Source organism: Gadus macrocephalus, chromosome 23 (assembly GCF_031168955.1).
Source record: "Gadus macrocephalus chromosome 23, ASM3116895v1".
NCBI lineage: Eukaryota > Metazoa > Chordata > Actinopteri > Gadiformes > Gadidae > Gadus > Gadus macrocephalus.
The window spans coordinates 14957421-14983469 of NC_082404.1; the positions used below are offsets into that span (position 1 = coordinate 14957421).

General features: G+C 45.2%; 2 protein-coding genes across 11 annotated transcripts in view; both read left to right on the forward strand.

Moving 5' to 3' along the window:
• LOC132452800 (carcinoembryonic antigen-related cell adhesion molecule 5-like) overlaps window positions 1-9044 on the forward strand; it is a 22057-nt gene extending 13013 nt beyond the window's left edge. For 6 of the 8 annotated variants that reach the window (XM_060045590.1, XM_060045588.1, XM_060045587.1 and 3 more), the window contains one exon: window positions 316-1179. In XM_060045590.1, the coding sequence (XP_059901573.1) occupies window positions 316-540 (225 nt within the window). In that variant the 3' untranslated portion in view covers window positions 541-1179. Of the gene's footprint in view, window positions 1-315; window positions 1180-7743 lie in introns of those variants that run through there. The other 2 variants (XM_060045592.1, XM_060045591.1) reach the window with 2 other exon arrangements.
• Window positions 4795-25786, forward strand: LOC132452803 (carcinoembryonic antigen-related cell adhesion molecule 5-like). 3 transcript variants are annotated; one of them, XM_060045599.1, is made up of 8 exons: window positions 4795-5373; window positions 5595-5664; window positions 14153-14530; window positions 14937-15260; window positions 15387-15659; window positions 15782-15854; window positions 15935-15968; window positions 25465-25786. In XM_060045599.1, the coding sequence occupies exons 2-8, from the start codon at window positions 5598-5600 to the stop codon at window positions 25660-25662; spliced, it is 1347 nt and encodes a 448-aa protein (XP_059901582.1). In that variant the 5' UTR covers window positions 4795-5373; window positions 5595-5597; the 3' UTR covers window positions 25663-25786. The 3 variants fall into 3 exon arrangements, with proteins under 3 accessions (XP_059901582.1, XP_059901580.1, XP_059901581.1); XM_060045598.1 differs by lacking the exons at window positions 4795-5373; window positions 5595-5664 and adding exons at window positions 13372-13564; window positions 13766-13835; XM_060045597.1 differs by having other exon boundaries at window positions 4795-5664.
• Window positions 25787-26049: the final 263 nt, after the last annotated feature.

The following is a 26049-nucleotide window of genomic DNA, read 5'->3' on the forward strand; positions in this document are numbered from 1 at the left end:
GGACTGCAGCGCTAAACACGTGAAAGTAGCTGGTACGTGAGGAGGAGTTGAAACGATCGAGTTGAAATTGGGCCCTGGGGTATTGACACATTCAGCCAAGCGGCATTCCTGCTCTTTAGAATATCTCATCTCATTCAGAAGCGGTCAATCACAACACACATTCTCACAGAGCCAACTAAGTGACTGATGACTATGCTATACTTAGCCTTCATACTTGGCCTTCCAATAATTAAACTTTATCTTAGCTCTCCCAAAATAAGCATAATGTACTCAGCTACCTCAATAAACACTTATTGTTGTTCACTCTTCTTTCAGGTCACGTATTCATGTATCAATGCTCAAAATCCAATATGTGAGGCGCCAGACAAGCAGGAGGAAGAGGAGATCCACTACGGAGAGATCGACTTTGCCAAGCGAGGTGCTGTGCAGAACCCAGACCTGGTGTTCCCCCAGGGGGAGGAGCAGACCTCAGAGTACGTTGAGATCACTGCTCAACAGGCCAAGAACACACAGATCAGGGCTGAACTGGAGAGGAGCTGAATAGTTTGGACTGGGATCTCTTTAGTATTCACTTATGTCAGTGTAATCATATCCTGCTTAAGCATCTATGGCTTTCTGCAAAACGTTTCTGCTGCAAAGAAACACCAGACTGCTCTTCATTCAATTTTAAGGGACACCTCAAGATAAAATGCTGCGATAGGAATACATATGCAATGCATTGTATGAAGCTGGCATAGTATGCAAATGAGTCATAAATACAATTTAAATGAAATCATCCAATCCAACCCTTTTCCAAAAATGCCCCCTCTATAAAGTGAACAATATTTAAACGTAAATAAGTGGGCAGGAGAAACTCCACCCATTGGAGAGCGAGTATGTCCACAGGGGACGAGGATGTGATGTGAAGGGTGACACAGATTATAAAGTTCAGCCAGTTACCCAATGGGTGGAGTTTGTCCCACCCACTCATTTGTATTTTAATATTGTCTACATTGAAGCGTGCCATAGTTGGAAAATGCAAACCAAATTGCTTTATTTTTTATTTGGATATTGTCCACATTTAAGCAGACATGTTTTAAAATGCAAAGAGATAGCATTTTAATTGTATATCCGACTCAAATAATGTGTGCATGTTCTGAAAAATAAAAAGCATTAGTTCTATTGCATTTTCATCTTCAACATTGCGTTTAATTATTGTCCTCAAAAGGCCTCCATAATCCACAGCCCGTAAGAGTATATGGTGGGGAGGATTGGAGTGAGTGTGGATGCTGATGGAACTGGTTCTGGACCAGATCAGATTGTTGGAAGTGTAGATTGTCCCAGATGACAATGTATCTCATCTGCTCTGCAGACATTTGACATTCAAATATCTGTGATGTTTCTCCCTGTGACCTTCTCAGATTAAACCCTTCAGCTATGAAAATAGATTCATGCAGGATTTCATCATCAGAATCACAAAGGATTTAATTGCCAAGAAGGGTTTTACACCTACCAGGAATTTGGCTTGGTGAATAAGGTGCATACATTAAGACAATAACAATGAACAATGAACAAACAGTGATATATATATAACACAATATACTGTAAACAAGCAGGGACATAAGTGATCAATTAAAAATAGGATAAAATAGAATAAAATAAAAACTAAAGTAAAAGATACTCAAAAATGTATAAGAATTTACAAATTGGTCATGGTAATGAGTGCAGTGTCAGTCAGTGGGGGGGGTGGTCCTGGGACCTGTTAAGGAACCCAACTGAAGAGGGGAAGAAACTGTTGATGTGGCGGGAGGTTTTGGTCCTGATGGACCGCAGCCTCCTGCCAGAGGGGAGAGTTCCAAATAGACTGTGACCAGGATGGGAGGGGTCGGCCATAATCCTGCCTGCCCGCCTCAGAGCCCTGGAGCTGTGCAGGTCCTGGAGGGATGGAAGGTTGCAGCCAAGGTGGGGCAGCACAAGGCGCTCAAATGATTTCATGACCACAGAGGTCAGGGAGACGGGTCTGTAGTCATTGAGTCCTGTGGTCCTTGGTTTTTTGGGGACGGGGATGATGGTGGAGGCTTTGAAGCAGGCTGGCACGTGACAGGTCTCCAGCGAGGAGTTGAAGATGTCCGTGAACACTGGAGACAGCTGGTCAGCGCAGTGCTTCAGGGTGGATGGGGAGACAGAGTCTGGGCCGGCTGCTTTGCGGGGGTTCTGACTCTTAAAGAGCCAGTGGACGTCCCACTCCTGCAGGCAGAGCGTCGTCACTGTGCTGGGGGAGGTGGGGGACACAGAGGTATGAAGGTGTGGAGGTCCTGTAGAGCTGGTGGTGGGGGAGTCAGTGGGATGAGGCTGGGAGGAAGGTGTCGTGGGGGATGGTGTCAGGTCTGTCCCTTTGTCTATCAAAGCGACAGTAGAACGCATTTAGCTCATTTGCAAGGCGCAGGTTGTTGATGTAGCGAGGGGGGGTTGGTTTGTAGTTGGTGATCTGCTTGAGCCCCTTCCAAACAGATCTTTGGCTTAGAACTGATGTTGGAGCTTCTCAGAGTACTGACGTTTAGCTTCACGCACCGCCTTGCTAAACGCATAATTTAACTCTATAAACCATTCTCTGTCCCCACTCCTAAACGCCTCCTCCTTTTGCAGCCGTAGCTTCCTGAGTTTGGCTGTGAACCAGGGTTTGTCGTTATAACTCACCCTGGTGCGTGATGGAATACAACAGTCTTCACAGAAGCTGATGTATGACGTCACAGCCTCTGTGTACTCGTCCAGACAGTTGGTGGCAGACCTGAACACATCGCAGTCGGTGCAGTCCAAACACGCCTGAAGGTTCTCCACCGCTTCACTGGTCCACTGCTTGGATGTCCTCACAACAGGTTTACAGAGCTTGAGTTTCTGCCTGTATGTGGGGATCAGGTGGACCATAGTCTGGCTGAACGGAAGTGGACAGCGTCTATTGCCTAGCGTCGGATTTGGCCGCGACTCCTCCCCTTCCGGTTGCTGGCGTTCCCGTATTGTGCTCCCCCTCAAACTCGGAAACTAGGCAGTATGGCGAGTTTTGAAGAGGACTTTGACGGCGCTGTAAAGTTGGCATGTTTGGCTCTTTCCGTCGAAAATTGCAAAGAACTGCAAAAGATTTGCTTAGAGCATTTGCTGAGGAAGAAAGATGTTCTATTTTGCATGGACACCGCTGCTGCTTCCCGGGCTTAGCCCCGCCCTAGACGATTGTGATTGGTTTAAAGAAATAAAAACAGGCCCGCCCAGTTTCCCCACGGATAGACGGCTCGAGGTAGCGTGGCTCCAGACCATTCTACTTGCTGTAGTTTGGTCTGGCTTTGCGAGACTAGGTGGACCATGAGGTGGTCAGAGAGGCCCAGTGCAGCGCGGGGGCGGTATCGATCCACACAGCCACGTCTCCGTGAAACACAAAACAGAAGATGAAGAAAAGTCTCTGTTTTTCCCCATCAGTAGCAGCAGTTCATCCATTTTATTGCACAATGAGCGCACGTTGGAAAGAAATAATCAGGGTGAACAGCGTACGATGTCCGCGCTGACGGAGACGCACGAGCGGTCCAGCTCGTTTCCCTCTCCTCCTGCGCTTCACTGCGTGGATAAGAATGTCCAATAATCCAATGTAAGGGAGCAGAAAAGTTGGGAATAAATCCTCTGGAGTTGTTCCTCTAATGTCCAAAAGCTCTTGACTGGTGTAAGAGCACCGGGTGTTAAGAGCAGTCCGTGGCGCCATGGTTACCGTAACCGTTAACCGTTAAGCAAGCGCTGCGGACAAGAGCACCGGGTGTTGAGAGCCTTCCGTGGCGCCATGGTTACCGTAACCGTTAACCGTTAAGCAAGCGCTGCGGACAAGAGCACCGGGTGTTGCATAAAACTGAATCAACAAACAAAAGAGCTGTCAGTTAAACGCGTTATTAACGGCGTTAACGCAAACCAATTTTAACGGCGTTAAAAAAAATATCGCGCGATTAACGCAAATATTTGATTTACAAAAAAAAAATAAAATTAAAAATATTTCTTTGGCTCAAAACAAAGAAGCAGTAGCCTGACTGCTATGTTCAAATGACATTTGTTCAAAGCAGTCGTTTAATTGCACTATAGGCTCTTTTTTTGTATCGTCCTGTTTTGATCAGTATTTGCCAATGTTGTTATCAATAAAAAATCATTTGCACAAGACAAGCCGATGCACTTCACCATGTTGATAAGAGAATTAAAATGAGAAGAATTATGGGACAAAAAAATCAAGGGATATTCAGCATAGAAAAAGAATTTGCGATTAATCGCGATTAATCGTGAGTTAACTATGACATTAACGCGATTAATCACGATTAAATATTTTAATCGCTTGACAGCTCTAAAAACAATACAAAACAATGCGCACCGAAACACAGAGGCTGCCGTCCGTGGCGCCATGGTTACCAGGAAACGTCCATCATCGTCCATTTGCTAAATTCTGAAACAGTTTATTCCAAATAGGCCTACTATCAAACAGCGCTGAAGTGTACATTACTTCCCTCAACACAATAATTCTATATTTGTTTGTCTGTCTACAGATTTTACTGGAGACGGTAGAGAATTTTTTTTTTTGCCTGTGCTTTTAGAAAAAACAACAACTCACTTTTGCAACACTCCTCTGCTGAGGTCGGTCTGTCTGTCCAGCTCTCTCAATGTCCCAATGTCCCACAACATGGTCAACCGACGCTGCTCCAATCTCATCCCATACTTTTGGTTCTCATCTCCTATGTCCACGTCCTCCTCCAGGTCTATCTCTTCCTCTCCCTACCCTAAGCTATAATCAACGCAAGACACCCTTTGGTGAAATCTTTTTCCAGCTTCTCCTCTTTCCCTTCAGTCAGTAAATATGCTCACTAAATACAACACAGGCCTTATCATCTTTGTGAATTTATTGGTTTTAACACATCTCAGATCGTACTGTGAATACAAATTAATTTGGTGACTAAATATTCTTTATTTTTATATCTGCATTCACACATTTGCAAAATATGTGGTTGAGAAGATGAATTACCACGATCCTGTAAATCCAATTTCCTTATTTCCACAAGCCATGTTCTCTTATGTTTTTCAGTTCAAGTGACGGCAGTATTAGGTCTGATCAAAGTAACTCTTTTTTTGGTGCAGTTTAGTCTCCTCTCTCAAGGAGAATATTAAACACAATTAGAATTACCAATAACTGACATAAAGGTCGATTAGCCGTGCATGGATCATAAAAGGAGTGGTCACAGAGGGACAATCGCTACAAGGGGAAGTTTCTGAACTTCTGTATTTAAGTACACCTTTGTCTAAGAACTCATTAGTGCAACACTGTTCTTCATTTAGAACAAACCCTGCTTGTTGGCTGTGGAAAACCACCTACGGCTCTCGGTAAGGAATTAAAACATTATCAATATATATTGTTTTTTTAAAGGCCTTGAATAAACTGTTTAATGCATGTACTTGTTACTCGTGTTGTTCCATGGAGCCTACTGTATTACCATATTGGTTATTTGTTGTATTTGTAAGGAAGATGTAGGAACTTTAACTAAGGCCACGTTAAAAACTAAAACGAATGTGGATTAACTCTAACCTTTGAATTCATGCTGCAGGAGATGAGGTTCACAAGATGCATCACGATGATCCAGTTGGAAATGCTACTGAATGTCATCTTTGTTTCGGGTGAGTGGTGTTCATTTGTTTTATTGTGAATATTTAGTTCCAAGTACTGAATATGTTTATGTGTTGGCACGCCAACAGACCTGTTTACAGGACCTAGATTGAGTCATTAAATGTACAACTAATAGACTAAATGCTAATCTACATGTAATCGATCTCTGAAATGAAGCCTGTATCCATGCTCAGGATGTGATGCCGGTCTAGTAGAGGTGTGGCCAAGCTGTTAGAGGGGGATGTGGTGGGACAGGAAGGATGTATGTCATGGGCCATTTTGTGTAAAAAATGCTTGTGTTGCAGGTGGTGAGGGATCAACAAGATGGAGGCATTGAGGGACACTTGTTTGCAAATTCCATGTTCATTTGATTCAGTTCCATCAGATCAATTTGATAAAAGCAAACCCATTATTGGTGCATGGATAAAATCAACCTACACATTTTGGATTCACCCAGAAAACGTGTTTTTCAATGGCAGCAAACCCAAAACTATATATCCAATTAGTATCATTGGGAACATGAGTGGATATAACTGCACATCCGTTTTTACAAACATGATCTCAAGTTATGCTGACGTATATTACTTCAGAGTGGAAACCAGCATTTACAGGGCAACTGACATCTGCAATACCCTTACGATCACAGTTAACGGTACTAGAAGCAATTTGTTTGGGGGTCTATTTTTTGATTATTATCATTATTATAATTATAGGTATTCCGCTATCAATATCCAGATTTTCGGCTAGTTCCTGAATAGGTAGACATACTTGTTCTCCTTGTCTAGAATTAAATCGACACCAAAGAATTGTATTTTCACTTTAAAGAATGTTTTAAAAAAATATTATGCCAGTGTCATATTGTATAGTGCATAAATTATTTCAGACTATGGGATTAGACAAATTTTGCTTCCCTCATACAATCTTTAACATGTAAGCTGATGATTATTATCCCTACTGACTATACTGGTCAACAATGAAGATGCTGCAATCATTCATGTGGTTATTGAAGCTACATTTCAGCCTAATACAAATGTTTCTTGAAAACTACCACGTAGATTCAGCCCCAGCACCCTCCATACAGACCCTCCAGGAGGGACCACTAACGGAGGGGAGCAGGGTAACGTTCACCTGCAGGGCCATCGCACCCTGTCCCACCCAGCCGCCTCACCTGAGCTGGATCCAGTCAGGAGGCCCTGAGGGCCGGCTGGAACCGCACGGAGACCAAGAGCCTAACGTCAGGACCCGGCGGCTGAATATCACTCTGTCGGACCGACATGACGGGGTCCGCCTCACCTGTCTGGTGGAGTATCCCGTGAACAACTCGGCAGGCGGGCCCAGCATCAGAACAGCAGAGAGCGTCGTGACGCTCAACGTTTCCTGTGAGTGACCAGCAGACGATCCAATCAGTGAGCCGGGACGGCTGAGAAGCAGAAAGAGTTTACATACTGCATTCAAATCCGTCAACAGCGGAACCAGTTTGAAACTGAAGACTTATCTTGTGTTCCTGTAGATTCCCCGAAGGATACCAAGGCCTCCATCAGCCCCCCCACGGTGTCGCTGGGCAGTGTGGTCGACCTGACGTGCACCAGCAGAGCCAACCCCCCCGTTCTCCGGTTCACCTGGTTCAGGAGCAGTGCGGAGGGACCCCTGAACGTGTCAGATGGATCTTTGTACAGCTTCAATGTGTCGAGCTACAGAGGAATCTACTACTGTGTGGCCACGAATCCCTTGGGAAAACAAACATCAGAAGAGATTACGCTAACTATCATCGGTAAATCAACTTCTTCCCATAGACCCTTTAATAAAAACCTAACTAGGCCAATAACACATATCCCAAACATATTCCTACAATCCCTAAATGGATATGACAATGCCCCAGTGATCTTCCATGATTTGTCCCGTACAGGATTGAATGTCCCTCTGATAGTGAGATTCTTTGGTACCTTCTTCTTTATTGGTCTGGTCATCTCTGTCCTGTAAGTAAAACACACACAATTTAGTTTGAACAATGAAGAGGCAAGATGAACCTTTCCAGTATGTGTGCTGGGTCCGTCTCCGTTCTAACCTGTGATCCCACCTCATGTTTTTAGGTGGTTACTGAAGAAGCCTTCAACTCGGCAACAGGTAGGAACCACACAGTGGTGGACAGCATACTCGCATCCTGCACTTGAACATAGAAATAGTTTACCCTAAGAAGGCAAAGTTAACAAGTTTACTGAATTGATTAAAAAAAACGACTCCAACGTGGCAATGACCTCATTAACATTTTTGTAGGATCCAGTCATTTCTGTAGGCTACATCGTCTTATTTTAGGAATTCTCAAAAGTATTCCTCGTAAAACTAATTGATAGGACTTCTTGCATGCATGACTGAAATTCTATCTTTTTTGCTACAATTGAGCAAATATTCAAATTGAATTCAAATTTTAAAAAAATATCATGGAAATTAATCAAGCAAAGAACGGAAAAAAAAAAGCAAATAAACGGTACTATGAGTAAAAGTCATTTTGATTATAAATGTAAGCAGACTGATAGCTGCTCTTTCATCATGCCTTCCAAGCCGTTGTTTCCCAATTCAACATTTGAAATAACTGCTGGAGTGTGTGTGCACCCCTCCGTGCAAAGCTATTTTTTAGTTCAACAAACCCCAGATTCTTGGGGTCCCAAGCATGTGATTATGCATGAGGTCTTAATTGTTTGGCCCAGGATTGATGAAAATAAGGTGATCAGAATAAAGCTGTCTCACCTGGTATATAAGATACATTTGCTCTCCGTTCAGATGAATTGGACTGCAATCATGTGAAAGTAGCCCTGGGATATTGGCATAATCAGACAAGCCGCGTTTCTGCTCTTTAGAATATCTCATCTCATACAGAAGCTGTCAATCACAACACATATTCTCACAGAGCCAACTATGGGAAAGACAACTATGCTATACTTAGCCTTCATGTGAACATATTTTAGTTATTCCAATAATTCAACAATACCTTAGCTCTCCCAAAATAAACATAACGTTCTCAGAGCCTCAATAAACACATATTGTTCAAATGTTTTCATAGTAGGTTGGCCATTATTCTATTGGAACCACTTGTTCACTCTTCTTTCAGTTCATGTATTAATGCTTTTCCACAGAATCCAATATGCAAGGCGTCAGACAAGAAGGTGGAAGAGTAGATCCACTGCGTAGAGATCGACTTTGCCAAGCGTGGTGCCGTGCAGAACCCAGGTCTGCAGTGTAAAAAAAAACGTAAAAAAAATGGAAGATGTCTGGCAGCAAAGTCTTCAGACGGATAGTGTCAAATTACAGTGAATAAGAAGAGTACCATGTAATAAACTGTAAAATACATAGCAGGTTTAACAGTCAAATTTAAATAAATAACAGTATATTCATGTTGATAAATGGTCCATATTCAAACTGATATACGTGGAAAAACGTGTATGATGTAAAAATTTATTATTCGTTACTTCATGAAACTGCCCAGTCTACATACAGTAATCTTCTATTTTTTTTTTTCATGTAAAATAACTAATAAATTATGAATTAAAACGCATTAAAAACGTCAGAAAAGTGTTCACAGCCATGATATTGATTTTTACAAATTAAAGAAATAGCTCAATATTTTGAACATTGGGCCCAAATGACAAGATGTTTTCAGTCAGGATTGCTAAAAGAAGAAACCGGAACTTCTCCAGCTCCCTGTTCCGCCCGTCCGGTAACACCGGGCAGCCCCTCCCCCTCTACTGCATGGACATACCTGTACCATTTGAAACAATGGTAAACATTCAAAACATGACACTCACAGTATAATCATACTAAGTACGTCATCTTGAAAGGTAAAAAACCAAGCTTTGTCAATTAATGTTTGCCATTTGGAAAGGTATTATTTTTTATTTAGAAAGGTAAAATACCTCATATTATGTAAACCAGTAAGTAATGGAAAAGCATTACAGTTTTATGCTCACTTCACAGGCCGGGTTTTCAATAAATAAAATACAAATTACGGTGGGCATATCATTTAAATTGATATTGACTCCTGGTAGACCTTTGTGTTGTACTGTCCATGTGGTAAGTCCAAAATATTGATCTTCTTCAGCAGATGCTCCTGTGCTCCATGAGTAGGGTAAGGTTAAATCAGCATTTTAACTGTTTGTGTATTTTTTGCAATTTAAAGAATGTGTATTGGGAGGCTGTAGTCTGTTCCACACTTGTGAAGTGCAGAAGCAGCTGATCAAGAGCAACATGTAGCAATATGTCATGGCCCCTAAACTCTGCTAATAAACAATAAACAAAGTTCACTATCTTCAAGGGAAGTGGCCCGGTTAATAAACCAACAGTATGAGGCTGTGCATTAACGAGTGCAGGTCGCAGATAGAAAGCCTGAAAACACGGTTATTAAGATGTGATCAGTTGTTGATTACAATTCTGAATTTTAAATTGATTCATGGAGTTCAAAATATTCTGTTCAAGGCCAGAATGCAGATCTTTCTTTGAATAGGTACAGCGCCCCCCTTTTAACTGGTACAGCGAACCCTATCGACTGGTAGAGCGCCACCTATCGACTGGTACAGCGCCCCTATCGACTGGTACAGCCCCCCTATTGACTGGTACAGTGCCCCTATCGACTGGTACAGCCCACCTATCGACTGGTACAGTGCCCCTATCGACTGGTACAGCCCACCTATCGACTGGTACAGTGCCCCCTATCGACTGGTACAGCCCCCTATCGACTGGTACAGTGCCCCCTATCGACTGGTACAGCCCCCCTATCGACTGGTACAGCGCTCCCCTATCGACTGGTACAGCCCCCCCTATCGACTGGTACAGCCCCCCCTATCGACTGGTACAGCCCCCCCTATCGACTGGTACAGCCCCCCCTATCGACTGGTACAGCGCTCCCTATCGACTGGTACAGCCCCCCTATTGACTGGTACAGCCCCCCCTATCGACTGGTACAGCCCCCCTATCGACTGGTACCGCGCCCCCTATCGACTGGTACAGCGCCCCCTATCGACTGGTACAGCCCCCCTATCGACTGGTACAGCCCCCCTATTGACTGGTACAGCCCCCCCTATCGACTGGTACAGCCCCCCTATCGACTGGTACAGCCCCCCTATCGACTGGTACAGCCCCCTATCGACTGGTACAGCCCCCCTATTGACTGGTACAGCCCCCCTATCGACTGGTACAGCCCCCCTATCGACTGGTACAGCCCCCCCTATCGACTGGTACAGCCCCCTATTGACTGGTACAGCCCCCTATTGACTGGTACAGCCCCCTGTCGACTGGTACAGCCCCCTATTGACTGGTACAGCCCCCTGTCGACTGGTACAGCCCCCCCTATTGACTGGTACAACCCCCTATCAACTGGTACAGCCCCCTATTGACTGGTACAGCCCCCCTATCGACTGGTACAGCCCCCCTATCAACTGGTACAGCCCCCCTATCGACTGGTACAGCCCCCTATTGACTGGTACAGCCCCCTATTGACTGGTACAGCCCCCTGTCGACTGGTACAGCCCCCCTATCGACTGGTACAGCCCCCCTATCGACTGGTACCGCGCCCCCTATCGACTGGTACAGCCCCCCTATCGACTGGTACAGCCCCCTATTGACTGGTACAGCCCCCTATTGACTGGTACAGCCCCCCTATCGACTGGTACAGCCCCCCTATCGACTGGTACAGCCCCCTATCGACTGGTACAGCCCCCTATCGACTGGTACAGCCCCCTGTCGACTGGTACAGCCCCCCTATCGACTGGTACAGTGCCCCCTATCGACTGGTACAGCCCCCTATCGACTGGTACAGCCCCCTATCGACTGGTACAGCCCCCCTATCGACTGGTACAGCGCTTCCTATCGACTGGTACAGCGCCCCCTGTTGACTGGCCGTAGAAACAGCAGCACATCACGTGTGTCAATCTTCTGCCCACCAAAACAAAATGGAAGACACTCCTTTTATTCACAGTGGCAAACGCAACATTTTAACATACCTAGTTTAAAATGTGTTACGATAACATCTCTACCGGTAAATGTGCATTTAATCTTCATGCATATGATGTTTAGATTGCGTGTTCATGCAACTTGAAGTTGTCATGGTGATCCATGTTGACGCAGATCCTATTTTGTGTGAATCAATGTCTTTCTGAGCAGTTGTGTTCAGGGTTATTTTATGTAACTGACAATGTTATTTAAAAGGAATGGATGTCATTTATTCTTCATTGGGAAAGATGAGGACGACGTCAATGCAATGAATGAAGTGAAAGGAAGACTTAAAACATTGTCAAAGGCTTCAAAACGCATCACCATGGGTTTCATAGACATGCAATAAGTGAAGCGGACACAACATTCAAGGGGTACAGATGACATGGGAGTGAGATAGAGACTAATATGAATCAGGGCATTAAGGTTTACTAAAAGTAGTAGATAATCTACTATAAATCAAGCCCTACAGGAAGTGATGTAATGAGGTGACCTGGGGTCTATTTAATATGAAAGAGGGCATATTGGGGACATTTGTATTCAATATCGCAAAACATCATCAAAATTCACCATTGAAACATCTTGGAAATAAAAGATATTGCAATGAATACATTAAGTCATTGGAAAGAGATTAGAACTGGGCGATCAGACCTGTTAACCAGGGGGAGCCCTGGGATCACTCTGTGAAAATATCATGTCTCTGCAATAAAATACATAATATGAATGCAATCTTAAATTATGGTTCATTACCTGTCATTTTACAGATTAATTTACAAATGTTGATGCCTGCACGTATCTTTACATCCACAAAATCCACACGGTCCAAGAAAAAAAGAAGGAACATTTACTGTAAAATAACTTATTATTATTATTTCCTCATATTGTTCCCAAGGTGGAGTAGCAGACCTCAGAGTGCGTTGAGATCACTGCTCAACAGGCTAATAACACACAGATCAGGGCTGAACTGGAGAAACACTGAATATCATAATTTGTAACAAGATCGATTTTGCATCCACTCATGTCAGCAAAATAATACTCTGTTTAAGCATCTATGACTCACTACAGCCAACAAGTAGCAGGACTCAGTACAGCAGGACTCAGTACAGCAGGACTCACCACAGGACTCACTACAGCAGGACTCACTACAGCATAACTCACTACAGCAGGACTCACTAGGACTCACTACAGCAGGACTCACTACAGCAGAACTCACTACAGCCAACCAGCAGCAGGACTCACTACAGCAGAACTCACTAGAGCCAACCAGCAGCAGGACTCACTACTGCAGATCTCATTATATTAAGACTCGCTACACCAGGAGGACTCCCTCCAGCCAAGCAGTAGTAGAGCTTGAAAAAGCTTCACCATAGAATTTGACTGACTTTTAGAGTTAAACAAAACTATGGTTCCGGTTTTGTTTGTCGTGTGTCAGTTAAAAAGAACTTGGAATAAGTTATAATCAATGTACATTTTTTACATAGCAGGTTTTCTATACTCATTTTAAAACACAAAACTCTTTGTTGAAGCTTTTTCCAGCTTATCCTTTGTCCAAACAGACAGTAACTATGCTCACTTAATACAACACAAGCCTTTTCATTTTGTGAATCGATCGGTTTTAACCCATCTCAGATTGTAGTGTGAATACAAATTCAAAATATTGTTTATTTTTATATTTACATCCAGAGGACTGCCACCACACATTTGCTTCATGTATGGTTGAGAGGAGGAAGTACTAGATCAAGGTCCATCAAGGTTGATTAGCCGTGCAAGGATCATAAAGAAGAGAGTCACAGAGGGACAATCGCTAAAGGAGGAAGTATCCTAACTTCTCTATTTAGGTACACCCATGTCTAACAACGCATTGGTGCAACACTGTTCTCCTTTCAGAACAGACCCTGCCTGTTGGCTGTGAAAAACCATCTACGACTCTCGGTAAGGAATTAATACATTATTTTTTATAAGGCCTTTGAATAAACTGTTGATCTTTTTAGTTTTTTGTTCCATGTAGCCTACTGTATTTTAATAGTTGTTTTTGTTGGAATTGTTCAACAACGAAGACATAGGTACCTTAACCAAATCCACATTAAAAACAATTGTCCCTTAACTCTAACCTTCTTTGAATTCATGATGCAGGAGATGAGGTTCACAAGATACATCACGATGATCCAGTTGGAAATGCTGCTGAATGTCATCTTTGTTTCGGGTGAGAGGTGTTAATTTCTTTTATTGTGAATATTTAGTTCTAAGCACTGAATATGTTTAGGTATTGACACGCCAACAGACCCGTTTTCGGGTCTGTCATGGGTGTACCTAGACAGAGAATCTATCATTTGTTCTACACCTAATTGGACTATCGGCTAATAGGCATGTAATCGATTAATCGTAAATGAAGGCGGTATCCATGCTCAGAATGTGATGCCGGTCTAGTAGAGGTGTGGCCAGGCTGTTAGAGGAGGATGTGGTGGGACAGGAAGGACGCATGTCATTGGCCAATTTGTGTAAAAAATGCTTGTGTTGCAGGTGGTGTGGGATCCTGTCATTCAGCCCTTCATGCATATATGCCAAACAAGATGGAGGCATTGAGGGACACTTGTTTGCAAATTCCATGTTCATTTGATTCAGTACCATCAAATAGAATAGATAAAAGCAAACCCATATTGGGTGCATGGATAAAATCGAACCCCTATTTTGGGGGTCATCCAGAAAATGTGGTTTTCCACAGCAACAATCAAGATAATAAATATCCAATTAGTATCATTGGGAATATGAGTGAATACAACTGCACAACTGTTTTTACAAACATGATCTCAAGTTATGCTGACGTGTATTACTTCAGAGCGGAAAGCCCCAGTTTCAGGGCAACTGACGCCTGCAGTCGTCTTACAATCACAGTTAAAGGTAGGAGAACCCATTTGGTTCGGGGGTCTCTTTTTTGATTACTCGGTATTATAATTATTTGTAGCCTATTTCAATATGATTATGATCATTGCTGATCTTCGGCTACTTCCTGAGGTAGATATTCTTGTTCTCTTTGTCTAGAAAGTATCGATACCACAGCATAGTATTTTCATTTTAAATAATGTTTTTACAATGTTTTATGACAGTCATATTGTAATAAAGCTTATTATGGACCATGTGCTGAGACACACTTTTTGTTTCCCTCATACAATCTTTAATGTGTTAATGATGATTATTCTCCCCTCTTGAATACACTGGTGAACACTGAACATGCTGCATTCATTCATGTGGATATTAAACCTACATTTCAGCCTGATGCAAATGTTTCTTGAAAACAACCACGTAGATTCAGCCCCAGCACCCTCCATACAGACCCTCCAGGAGGGACCACTAACGGAGGGGAGCAGGGTAACGTTCACCTGCAGGGCCATCGCACCCTGTCCCACCCAGCCGCCTCACCTGAGCTGGAACCAGTCAGGAGGCCCTGAGGGCCGGCTGTTGCCGCACGGAGACCAAGAGCCTAACGTCAGGACCCGGCGGCTGAATATCACTCTGTCGGACCGACATGACGGGGTCCGCCTCACCTGTCTGGTGGAGTATCCGGTGAACGACCCAGCAGGCAGGCCCAGCATCAGAACAGCAGAGAGCGTTGTGACGCTCAACGTTTCCTGTGAGTGACCAGCAGACGGTCCGAGCCGGGACGGCTGAGAAGCGCAAAGCGTTTACATACTGCATTCAAATCCGTCGATAGCGGAACCATAGTTTGAAATTGAAGACTTATCTTGTGTTCCTGTAGATTCCCCGAAGGATACCCAGGCCTCCGTCAGCCCCCCCACGGTGTCGCTGGGCAGTGTGGTCAACCTGACTTGCACCAGCAGAGCCAACCCCCCCGTTCTCCGGTTCACCTGGTTCAGGAGCAGTGCGGAGGGACCCCTGAACGTGTCAGATGGATCTTTGTACAGCTTCAATGTGTCCAGCTGCAGAGGAATCTACTACTGCGTGGCCACGAATCCCTTGGGAAACCAAACATCAAAAGAGATTATGCTAACTATCAGCTGTGAAAGCGTCGGTATATCAACTTCTACCCATAGACCCTATAATAAAAACTTTACTACATACATATCCCAAACATATCCCTACAATCTGGATATGATAATGCCCCAGTGATCTACAATGTTTTATCTCCTACAGAGTTGAATGTCCTTCTGATAATTGGTGGATTCTTTGGTACCGTCTTCTTTATTGGTCTGATCATCGGTGTCCTGTAAGTAAAACACACAGATCTATATCTTTAGATATAGATCTATATCCGTTCTAACCTGTGATCCCACCTCATGTTTTTAGGTGGTTACAGAAGAAACTTTCAACACAGCAACAGGTAGGAACCACACAGTGGTGGACAGCGTACTCGCATCCTGCACTAGAAATGGTTTACCCTAAGAAGGCAAGCAAACAAGTTTACTGAATTTCCAAATGGTACCAAACGACTTCAATGTGGACGATGAACTCATTAAAAATTTTGTAGGTTGCAGTCATTTCTGTACATTGTCTTATTTAAAAGGCACCCAGTGCAACTTTCGAGGCTTAAAAATAAACATTCAATTTCTAGTCTTTTTTTACACGTAGTAAGTTTCAATAACTCCATACCATTACATACCGACATTTAAGCAGCAAAGATGAGACGTCGTTGTGTGGTGAGAACTGATACAAAATCGATAACAACAACAATGCCGCCATTTTCTTTATTTTTTGTAACCTACAATAAATAAAGCAGGCTTCCAGTCAATGGAAAAATGGCTTCTCCCCACCGGCGATTGTTGTTGTTTACGATTTTCTATCAGTTCTCACCACACAACGACGTCTCATCTTTGCTCCTTGAATGTCGATATTAAATGGTATGGAGTTATTGAAACTTACTACGTGTAAAAAAGACTAGAAATTGAATGTTTATTTTTCATTGAATGTTTACATAAAGTTGCACTGGGTGCCTTTAAGGCATTGTTAAGATTATTGACCCTAACCCTAACGAAAGAATAAGCTTACTCGCAGTAATTTGTTTTTGCCGCAATAAAGAAAGGATTCTGATTGACTCAACGTATCCAATAGTCTACAGGGGAATTACTCAAGCAAAAATCTAATCATAGCCCTTCGAAAATAAACATACCGTAACAGATACAATTATACTCTGCTATATCAATAAATACATAGGTGGTACGGTAGAGTAGTACTATGTATTTCTTAGGCTCAATTTAGACGAGACGATCTGGACACAAATCGCCAAAGTGGTGTTGCGTTCTCACTTTTTATTCCGCGTTTAGACGAGCGTCTTTGGGGGGAAATCTGTGTGCATATACGATGACGCAAAAGTGTGTGAAATTGTTGTTGTTTGCCTGTACTGCGGTTGGTACTGCACATGGATGTGACGTATAAACGAGAGGCACGTCTGATCAAATAATTTGTCGTTTTCACCCGCATGCGTCGTCGTGTTAACAGGGCCTAGGAGGAGCCGTCTTAAACAAGGTAGCTCTCAACAAACAAAAGCAATCAAATGAATGTTTTGCCATGGTGCCCAATAATGGCAGAACCAAAGAAACACAGAATAGCAAGTGAGTGCAGGGGGAAAATGTGCAATGGGAGATGTGCAATGAAACTGTTGCAGTGATGAAAGACTATAATGTACGGCAACACTATGAAACCACACACAATGAAACCATCAGACCTGTGCCCTATAGAAGCTCGCTGAACATACCCAGGCTTTCTTGGGAAAACCTGGCTCGACAGAGCCGCAACTCGCAATCAGAGTTAAATGGTACCACGAAGCTCACTTTAGATTCAATTAGTTGAACCAGGTTTTCCGCTTTAGGTTCAGTGCGCGTTCACGTGAAAGGGGCGTTTTTTGCGTCATTTTTCTCACCTTTACGATAGACCAAGCAGTCTATATGAGTATAAGTGAAAAGATTCTGCATATTGTCTATAAAATAACTATGCCAAATGCAGAATTGTTCGCCATTAATCCAAATAGAATGATGATGATTTAAAAATGCATAAGCAACGTCCACCCTGCCTTATTATATCATTTAGGGAATTCACTTTAAAATACACCCTATTTAAGAAATGAATCGCATGTTTTCGATCGCTGAGAGGTAGCGGCTGTAGCGTAGTGGATTAGTATAAGACCCGAACGCCAGGGACCGGGGTTCAAATTCACAGGTCTATCATCATGCATTTTACCCCCATAGATGTGGTGCCAGCACGGCCTTGAAAATATGGGTTCAATTTCGAAATAAGCACAAAAATATAATCCATAATCTTTAGGGAATAAGTATTCCATATGCATGAGAATTAGGACTTTTTAAGATTCACATAAATTCACGTCACTTGGGAGTCGAACCCCCCGCGCAGAAATTCCAGACTGACGCGCTACCTCCACTCTAGCACTCTGTCACGGAGACACAATGCGCAACAGCAATCATTGTCTTCATAAGGTCCAAAAGGACGATCAAATAACGAACACCCTCTGATGAGAATCTGTATCTCTCATGAAGAACCCCAATTTCGTTGTTTGCACAATGACAATAATGTCTGACATCTGAATATCGTCAGACAATGCCAAGGGATCGGTTCTGTCCCGTAAAACCCTCTGTCTCCGGAGAGACGCCTGTACGAGAAGTGCGCCGGGGTCCACGGGAACACCCACAAATGGTGATGCCATTGTCAGAGGAGGGGCTTGGAAGCTGCGCACGCCGATTTAAGTAGCCGATCTGCTAATTCCCTAAATGATAGAATAAGGCAGGATGGACGTTGCTTATGCATTTTTAAATCATCATCATTCTATTTGGATTAATGGCGAACAATTCTGCATTTGGCATAGTTATTTTATAGACAATATACAGAATCTTTTCACTTATACTCAAATAGACTGCTTGATCTATCGTAAAGGTGAGAAAAATGACGCAAAAACCGCCCCTTTCACGTGAACGCGCACTGAACCTAAAGCGGAAAACCTGGTTCTACTAATTGAATCTAAAGTGAGCTTCGTGGTACCATTTAACTCTGATTGCGAGTTGCGGCTCTGTCGAGCCAGGTTTTCCCAAGAAAGCCTGGGTATGTTCAGCGAGCTTCGTGGTATAGGGCACGGGTGGCGTCCATGTTTTCCTCCAACGACCGAGCGAAATAATAAAACGCTTGAAGTGTGGGCGTGGCATCAGATCCGAGATCCGAGTCGGTTCGCAGAGAATACTCGAACGCACCAATGGCATGAAAATTTCCCTTTATGAGGTTTTCTAACATTAATATGAGTTCCCCTAGCCTGCCTATGGTCCCCCAGGACTAGAAATGGCGTTAGGTGTAAAATGAGAGGTATCCTGCTCTGCCTTTGAAAAAACAAAGCTCAGACGCGCCGAGTGTGTGTGTGTGTGTGTGTGTGTGTGTGTGTGTGTGTGTGTGTGTGTGTGTGTGTCTCGGCATAGGCGAGCTAGGCGACCGCCTAGGGCGACATATTGGGGGCGCCCTCTGGTGGCGCCCTTAATTAAAAAATATATCAATTAAAATATACGACGCGAACGGAGAAGCGAGGGGGCGCGGGAGCAATTGTCAGGGCGGCCCGAAACCGTCAGCGTAGAACCCCCCCCCCCCCCCCCCGCTCGGAAGACCTTTCCAGGGCGCAAGTTGATTTCGAGTCGCCTAGGGCGCCGAAACGGCCAGCGCCGGCTCCGTGTGTGTGTGTGTGTGTGTGTGTGTGTGTGTGTGTGTGTGTGTGTGTGTGTGTGTGTGTGTGTGTGTTATTTGAATAACCGTTCGGCTGGGGTTGGGTTCTCTGACTTCTCTGGTATTTCCATAACGAGACTCGTAGTGGGGGTTATCAGCCATGATTGAGAAGGAATTTGGGCAGCGGGGCTTCAATCGCTGTCAACAATCCCTTTCTCCTCCATGTCGCAGTTCAGTCTATTTCAGATTGATTTGAAAGTGGAGGTTTATCTCAACCAAGTAGAAGAAGTGCAATTAGAACTTATCGAAAGGCAGTGCAGTGTTTCCCGCAGACAGAAAGCAATGTGTGGTGTCGGAGTGGGACCCTTTTTCAGCCCGCTGGTTTTCCTTTGATAGGCGCGTTGAGGGGAGGAGCGGCCGAATCTGCTGTTTATAAGTGTACCCGCGCTCCACTGGCATGAATGTGCGCTTGTCTCTGTGTGTGCGTGTTCCTGTGTGTATGCGTGTGTTAACGAGAATATCGGGGAGAAAGAGTGCTATGAGGAGATGTATGTACGGAACGATTTAAAAATCGCAAAAAAAAACAGAATCAATTTGTGACGCTCGGTGTTGATTCTGTAGCGCTGCGCCACACGTTGGTCTATGAGAAACACTGCAGTGTGATGATTCTCTGAAGAATCAACATAAGCTTCTCACCCTAACCGACTTCTGGCGGAGCTTGGAAAAGGCCAAGTTTCCTCCGATGAGAATCCACACAAAATGTTAGGAGTTGCGGAGGCAGGCAGGTAGGAGACAGATGCAGACGGGTAAGCTGGATTGCAAGGTGGAAACGACACTTTATTTCTGCCATAAGGCAAGGAGCAAGGAGTAAGAGAACACAGGTAGCCACAGAGAGCACGCAGGACCAACAAACCATAATGACAGCACGAGGAACAAAGGAAAGACAAGGGCTTAAGTAACAAATACAACGAGGAACAGCTGAGACACATTAGGGGAGGGAGCAGTAATCAACACAGGGGGGAAACACACCAAAACACGACAGACCATGACAGTACCCCCCCCTTAAGGGTTGACTCCCAGGCGACCCACGACAAGCAAAAAAAACGAAGAAAGTCAAACCGGCCAGTGCGCCCACCAGCCGCACTGCCAACCTCAGCAACCTCCGCCACCCCACGCCTGCACCCCCATCCATCTCCCTTGCACTGCTGAACTGCCGTTCCCTCTCCAACAAATCACCTATTATACTTGAACTGCTACTCGACAACAACATCGACCTGCTTTTCCTCTGTGAAACATGGCAACAGCCCCTGGACTTCTACGCTCTCAACCAAGCCACTCCATCCAACTACAGTTACACTGCCAAACCCCGCCTCTCCGGGCGTGGGGGAGGTCTTGCTGTCATACACAAAAAATCGACATCCATCACTGAACTGAACCTCAACCTTCCATCCATCTCATCATTTGAATACCTCGCTCTCTCCCTCCCCAATTCTATCACCGCCATTCTAATCTATCGTCCCCCAAAGCCCCACCCCTCTTTTCTCACTGACATGTCTGACCTCTTCACCATCGCATCCTCTCTCTCCTCCCGCCTCCTACTCACTGGTGACTTCAACATCCACATTGACTGCCCTAACGCCCCACTGACGTCTGACTTCCTCTCTCTCCTGGACTGCTTCCACCTCACCCAATACATCGACTTCCCCACCCATACCAAAGGCCACACTCTGGACTTAGTTTGTTCCTCTCTCCTACCCATATCCAACCCCCACCCCCTCCCCTTCTCACTCTCTGATCATCTCTGCATCCTTTTCTCCGCCCCCCTACCCTCGCCCCACAACCCCATAAAACGCACCATTACCTACCGCAACATCAAGTCAGTCAACCCCCTCACGCTCTCCCAGCTCATATCCTCTGCTTTCCCCCCTGACTCCGCCCCCTCTTCCCCCGATGACTATGCTGCCATGCTAAACACCACCCTCTCCGACTCCCTCGATTCTCTTGCCCCCCTGGAAAACTCCCTCTGTCTCATACACCAACCCTGCCCCCTGGTACACCCCTGAACTCCGCACCATGAAGCAGACGGGCCGCCAACTGGAACGACTCCTCAAAAAAACCCGCCTCACTGTCCACGCCGAAGCCTACAAGCAACACATCTCCTCCTACCGTGATGCTCTCCAAGCCGCCAAATCTGCTCACCTCTCCACCCTCATCAACAGCTCTCACCGGGAACCCCCGCACCCTGTTCGCCACCGTCAACAAGCTGCTCCAGCCACTGGACACCACACCACCCTCCTCCCCTGACCTCTGCAACTCTTTCCTTCTTGCCTTCAATGACAAAATCTCCAAAATCAACAGCTCCCTGACTGCCGTCGCCATCAACTCTATCACCCCCCCCACCCCTGACCCCCCCCCTCTCCCTGACCACCCACCCTCCCCTCCCCTCACCGCCTTTTCCCCTGTCGACTCCTCTCACATCTTAGACATCATCACTGCCTCTAAAACCACCACCTGCTCTCTTGACCCCCTCCCAACGACCCTAACCAAGGCCTGCCTCCCTGCTCTCATCCCCCATCTCACCACCCTCTTCAATCAGTCTCTATCCCTTGGCCATGTTCCTTCCATTTACAAACTGGCCTCCATCACCCCCATCCTCAAAAAACCCACCCTCGACCCCGCCAACCTCTCCAATTACCGCCCCATCTCCAACCTGCCGTTCCTCTCCAAAACACTTGAACGCATTGTCGCCGCCCAACTCCACACCCACCTCCAGTCAAACAACCTCTACGAACCCCTCCAATCTGGTTTCCGTCCACTTCACAGCACCGAAACAGCCCTGGTCAAAGTACTCAATGATCTCCTCACCTCTGCAGACTCCGGTGCCCTCAACATCCTGTTACTACTAGACCTCAGCGCAGCCTTTGACACTATAAACCATTCCATCCTCCTACAAAGGCTGCGCCAACTGGGTGTTGAGGGCTCTGCACTTGACTGGCTCACATCATACCTCACAAACAGGCAACAGTTCATCTCCCTCTCCGGTCACTCATCCACCCTCTCCCCAGTTACGCAGGGGGTCCCCCAGGGATCAGTCCTCGGCCCCCTCCTCTTCATCTGCTACCTCTTCCCCCTTGGTCACATCCTCCGCCAACTCACCCTGGACTTCCACTGCTACGCCGATGACACCCAGATATACGTCACCACCAAATCCCCCCAAAATCCTCCCCTCACCCACATCGAAACTTGCATCTCCACAATAAAAACTTGGCTAACTCACAACTTCCTCAAACTGAACAGTGACAAAACTGAGCTCCTCCTCATTGGCACCAAATCCACTCTCAATAAAACTGGTCCCATTTCACTCACCATCGACTCCTCAACCATCACCCCCTCCACCCTGGTACGCAATCTCGGTGTCATCATGGACCCCACCCTTACCTTCACTCCCCATGTCAGCCACATCGTCAAGACCTCATATTTCCACCTCCGCCGCATCGCCAAAATCAGACACTGCCTCCCCCCCCCTGCTGCTGAATCCCTCATCCATGCCTTCATCTCCTCTCGCCTCGACTACTGCAACTCCCTCCTTACTGGCATCTCCTCCCATTCCCTCCATAGACTCCAAATGGTCCAAAACTCTGCTGCCCGCCTCCTCACCCACACCCGGTCCCGTGAACACATCACTCCCGTTCTCCACTCTCTCCACTGGCTCCCCATCAAGCAGCGCATCAACTTCAAAATACTCCTCCTCACCTTCAAAGCTCTTCACCACCTAGCCCCCCCCTACCTGTCTGACCTCCTCCTCCCCCACCGCCCCTCCCGAGCCACCCGTTCCTCCTCCACTCTCACCCTGACTACACCAACATCCCGATTAAAAACTTTTGGCGACAGAGCATTCTCACGCACAGCACCCCGACTCTGGAATTCCCTCCCCCAATCTGTTCGCCACTCTCCCTCACTCACAACATTCAAGTCCCGCCTCAAAACATACCTCTTCACCCAAGCCTATGATCTTCCCTATCCCTAGCCACCATTACCCAACTGCCTACACTTCTACCCCCTGTTACATCTCAATAACTCTGTTTTTTCTGCCTGTGCTGTGTATGCTTGTGTTGTCCCCCCCCTGTCTGTAATACCCCCCCCCCCTTCTTTGCCTGTAAATGTAAATGTGTCCTGCTTGTACTGTCCCCCTGTCTGTAATACCCCCCCCCCCCCCTCTATGACTTTGTAATTTGCGACTTTGGGTATCTGAAAAGCGCAATATAAAATAAAGATATTATTATTATTATTATTATTAAACCCAAGATGGGTGGGTGGATGGGCGCCAGGAGGGGGGAATAAAAAAAAAAAAATGGACTGGGGCAGAGCGGAGGGGTGTCAGGCGGGCGGCCAGAAAACTGCCCCAGGGCATGGCAGGGAGCCTTCAAACCCTGATCTACAACTCCCAAGAAGCACTGCTTCGAAGCTTGCTTCAGAGCAAAAAAAGTCACGTGACATGTGACGTCCGAAGCAGCAACTGGTTCGTTGCCTGAATGAATCACTTGACTGGTCCGCGGCTCGGTGGAGAAGCTTTGAGCAAAAAAAAGAAACCGACTCAATCCATAAGGCAGCCTACCTCAATACAAATCTTTGAGTGTCTAACCCCATCCCATATAATCACCCCCTAGAGTTACTCAAGCACACCCAACCAACCTTGCCCGAAGCCAGCTGGTCACAGCCTAATTATTTAATGAAAAAAAAAAACACAATCGATGCTACAATCGTTTACGGGAGTGGTGCATACTAATCTATGTAATAGAACAACGTAAAGTATCGATTAGAGTAGGCTAGGGGATAACACACTGACTGTGGAGTAGAGGACCCGGGTTCGAATCCCATTCCTGGGGGGAAAGTTTTTATATGCTGTTTCAATTATATCCTAGCCTACTGTCACATGCTGGCTCTAGCATGCAACATGAAATGGGGGAGACCACGCCGTTTTACAATAATAAAATAATTTATTATAGTAAGAAGATAATTTTACATATAATTAAATAGAATAAAGATAAAGAAGTGTGGTGTAAATCAGTTCAATGTAAAGTAACCCAAAGTGTCATGCAAAAGTCAGTCTGTGTGTAACCAAACAAAGGACAAAGAAAACCAACACGCCGGGAGGAGGGAGCGACCATGACTGTTGTGAAAGCAGGCTTTTAACCTGCTGCCAACACAGGCACACCTGAACTGCATCACCTATTAAGAGAGAGAGAGAGAACAGGCAAACCAAACAGCCAGGGTGGAGTCAAAGCAAGGGTGGAATCAAAGACTCACCAGGGTCGTCACACTACATCAGTTAGCCTATCTGGACAGAAGGCTAGGCATATCCCTTTAAGAACAATTTAGACATCTGTATTTAGATCAATCTTTATTCGTGGAGATCATGCTATTAAGTATTTGGGTTTGTGTGTTTGTGCGTCAAATAGTTTTCAAAGCAGGGATACGTTGAATCCACTGCAGCCTCGAACTTCGCCAGCAGAGGTCGCTGTCACTGAAGCTTCGAGTAATGAACCCATTTTCGAAACATTGGCTGAACTGGTTCAATGCTTTATAAAAGCTTCATTTGCCCATCACTAAACACAGGTAGCCATAGAGAGCACGCAGGACCAACAAACCATAATGACAGCACGAGGAACAAAGGGCTTAAGTAACAAACGCAACGAGGAACAGCTGAGACACATTAGGGGAGAGAGCAGTAATCAACACAGGGGGGAAACACACCAAAACACGACAGCCCATTACACAAAAAGAATGATGAGTCTGTTCAATAAGCCACTGTTCAGTAACTTATTCGCATTATAAGCGAAATATACCAATACCTTTTTCCCCTTTATACAGGGCTGTATAAAGGGGAAACCCATGAACAGAAGGCTGTTATATAAGCTGAGTTTTTTCTTTAAGCATATTCAATTATCAAGCATAACTTCATTCGAATGATTTCGCTAACTTTGATACACTAGAAGAGAGGCAATATACCTTACCTCTGGTGAGTGTCCCTGCCCTTCTTATATTTTTCTGTTTGTGGGCTTCAGTGAAAAAATCTTGAACATCCCTAACCCTGTTGTATGGGAACCACTTGTTGACTCTTCTTTCAAGTCATGTAGGCCTATTCATGTATCAATGCTCTTCCACAGAATCCAATATTCGAGCGATCAGAAAAGCAGGTGGAAGAGGAGATCCACTACGGAGAGATTGACTTTGCCAAGCGAGGTGCTGTGCAGAACCCAGGCCTGGTGTTCCCCCAGGGGGAGGAGCAGACCTCAGAGTACGTTGAGATCACTGCTCAACAGGCTAAGAACACACAGATCAGAGATGAACTGGAGAGGAGCTGAATAGTTTGGACTGGGATCTCTTTAGTATCCACTCATGTCAGTGTAAACATATCCTGCTTCAGCATCCATGGCACCCTTTATGCTTTTTGGTCTCCAAGGCACCCAATAAACCAAAACAAAAGTTTGTACATCTCCCTGCTTGGTTCTGTTTATGAAATCAACAGCACAACGAATGTTAGGAAGGATCGCTATTATAAAATGCTGCAAAGACTCAGCAGGCTGCATTTCATTACATTTTAAGGGACACCTCAAGAGAAAATACTGCGACAGGAATACATATGCAATGCTTTGTATGAAGCTGGTAAACTATGTAAATGTGTCATTAATACAATTTAAATTAAATCATCCAATCTAACCCTTTTCCGAAAATAAGTGGTTGGGAGAATC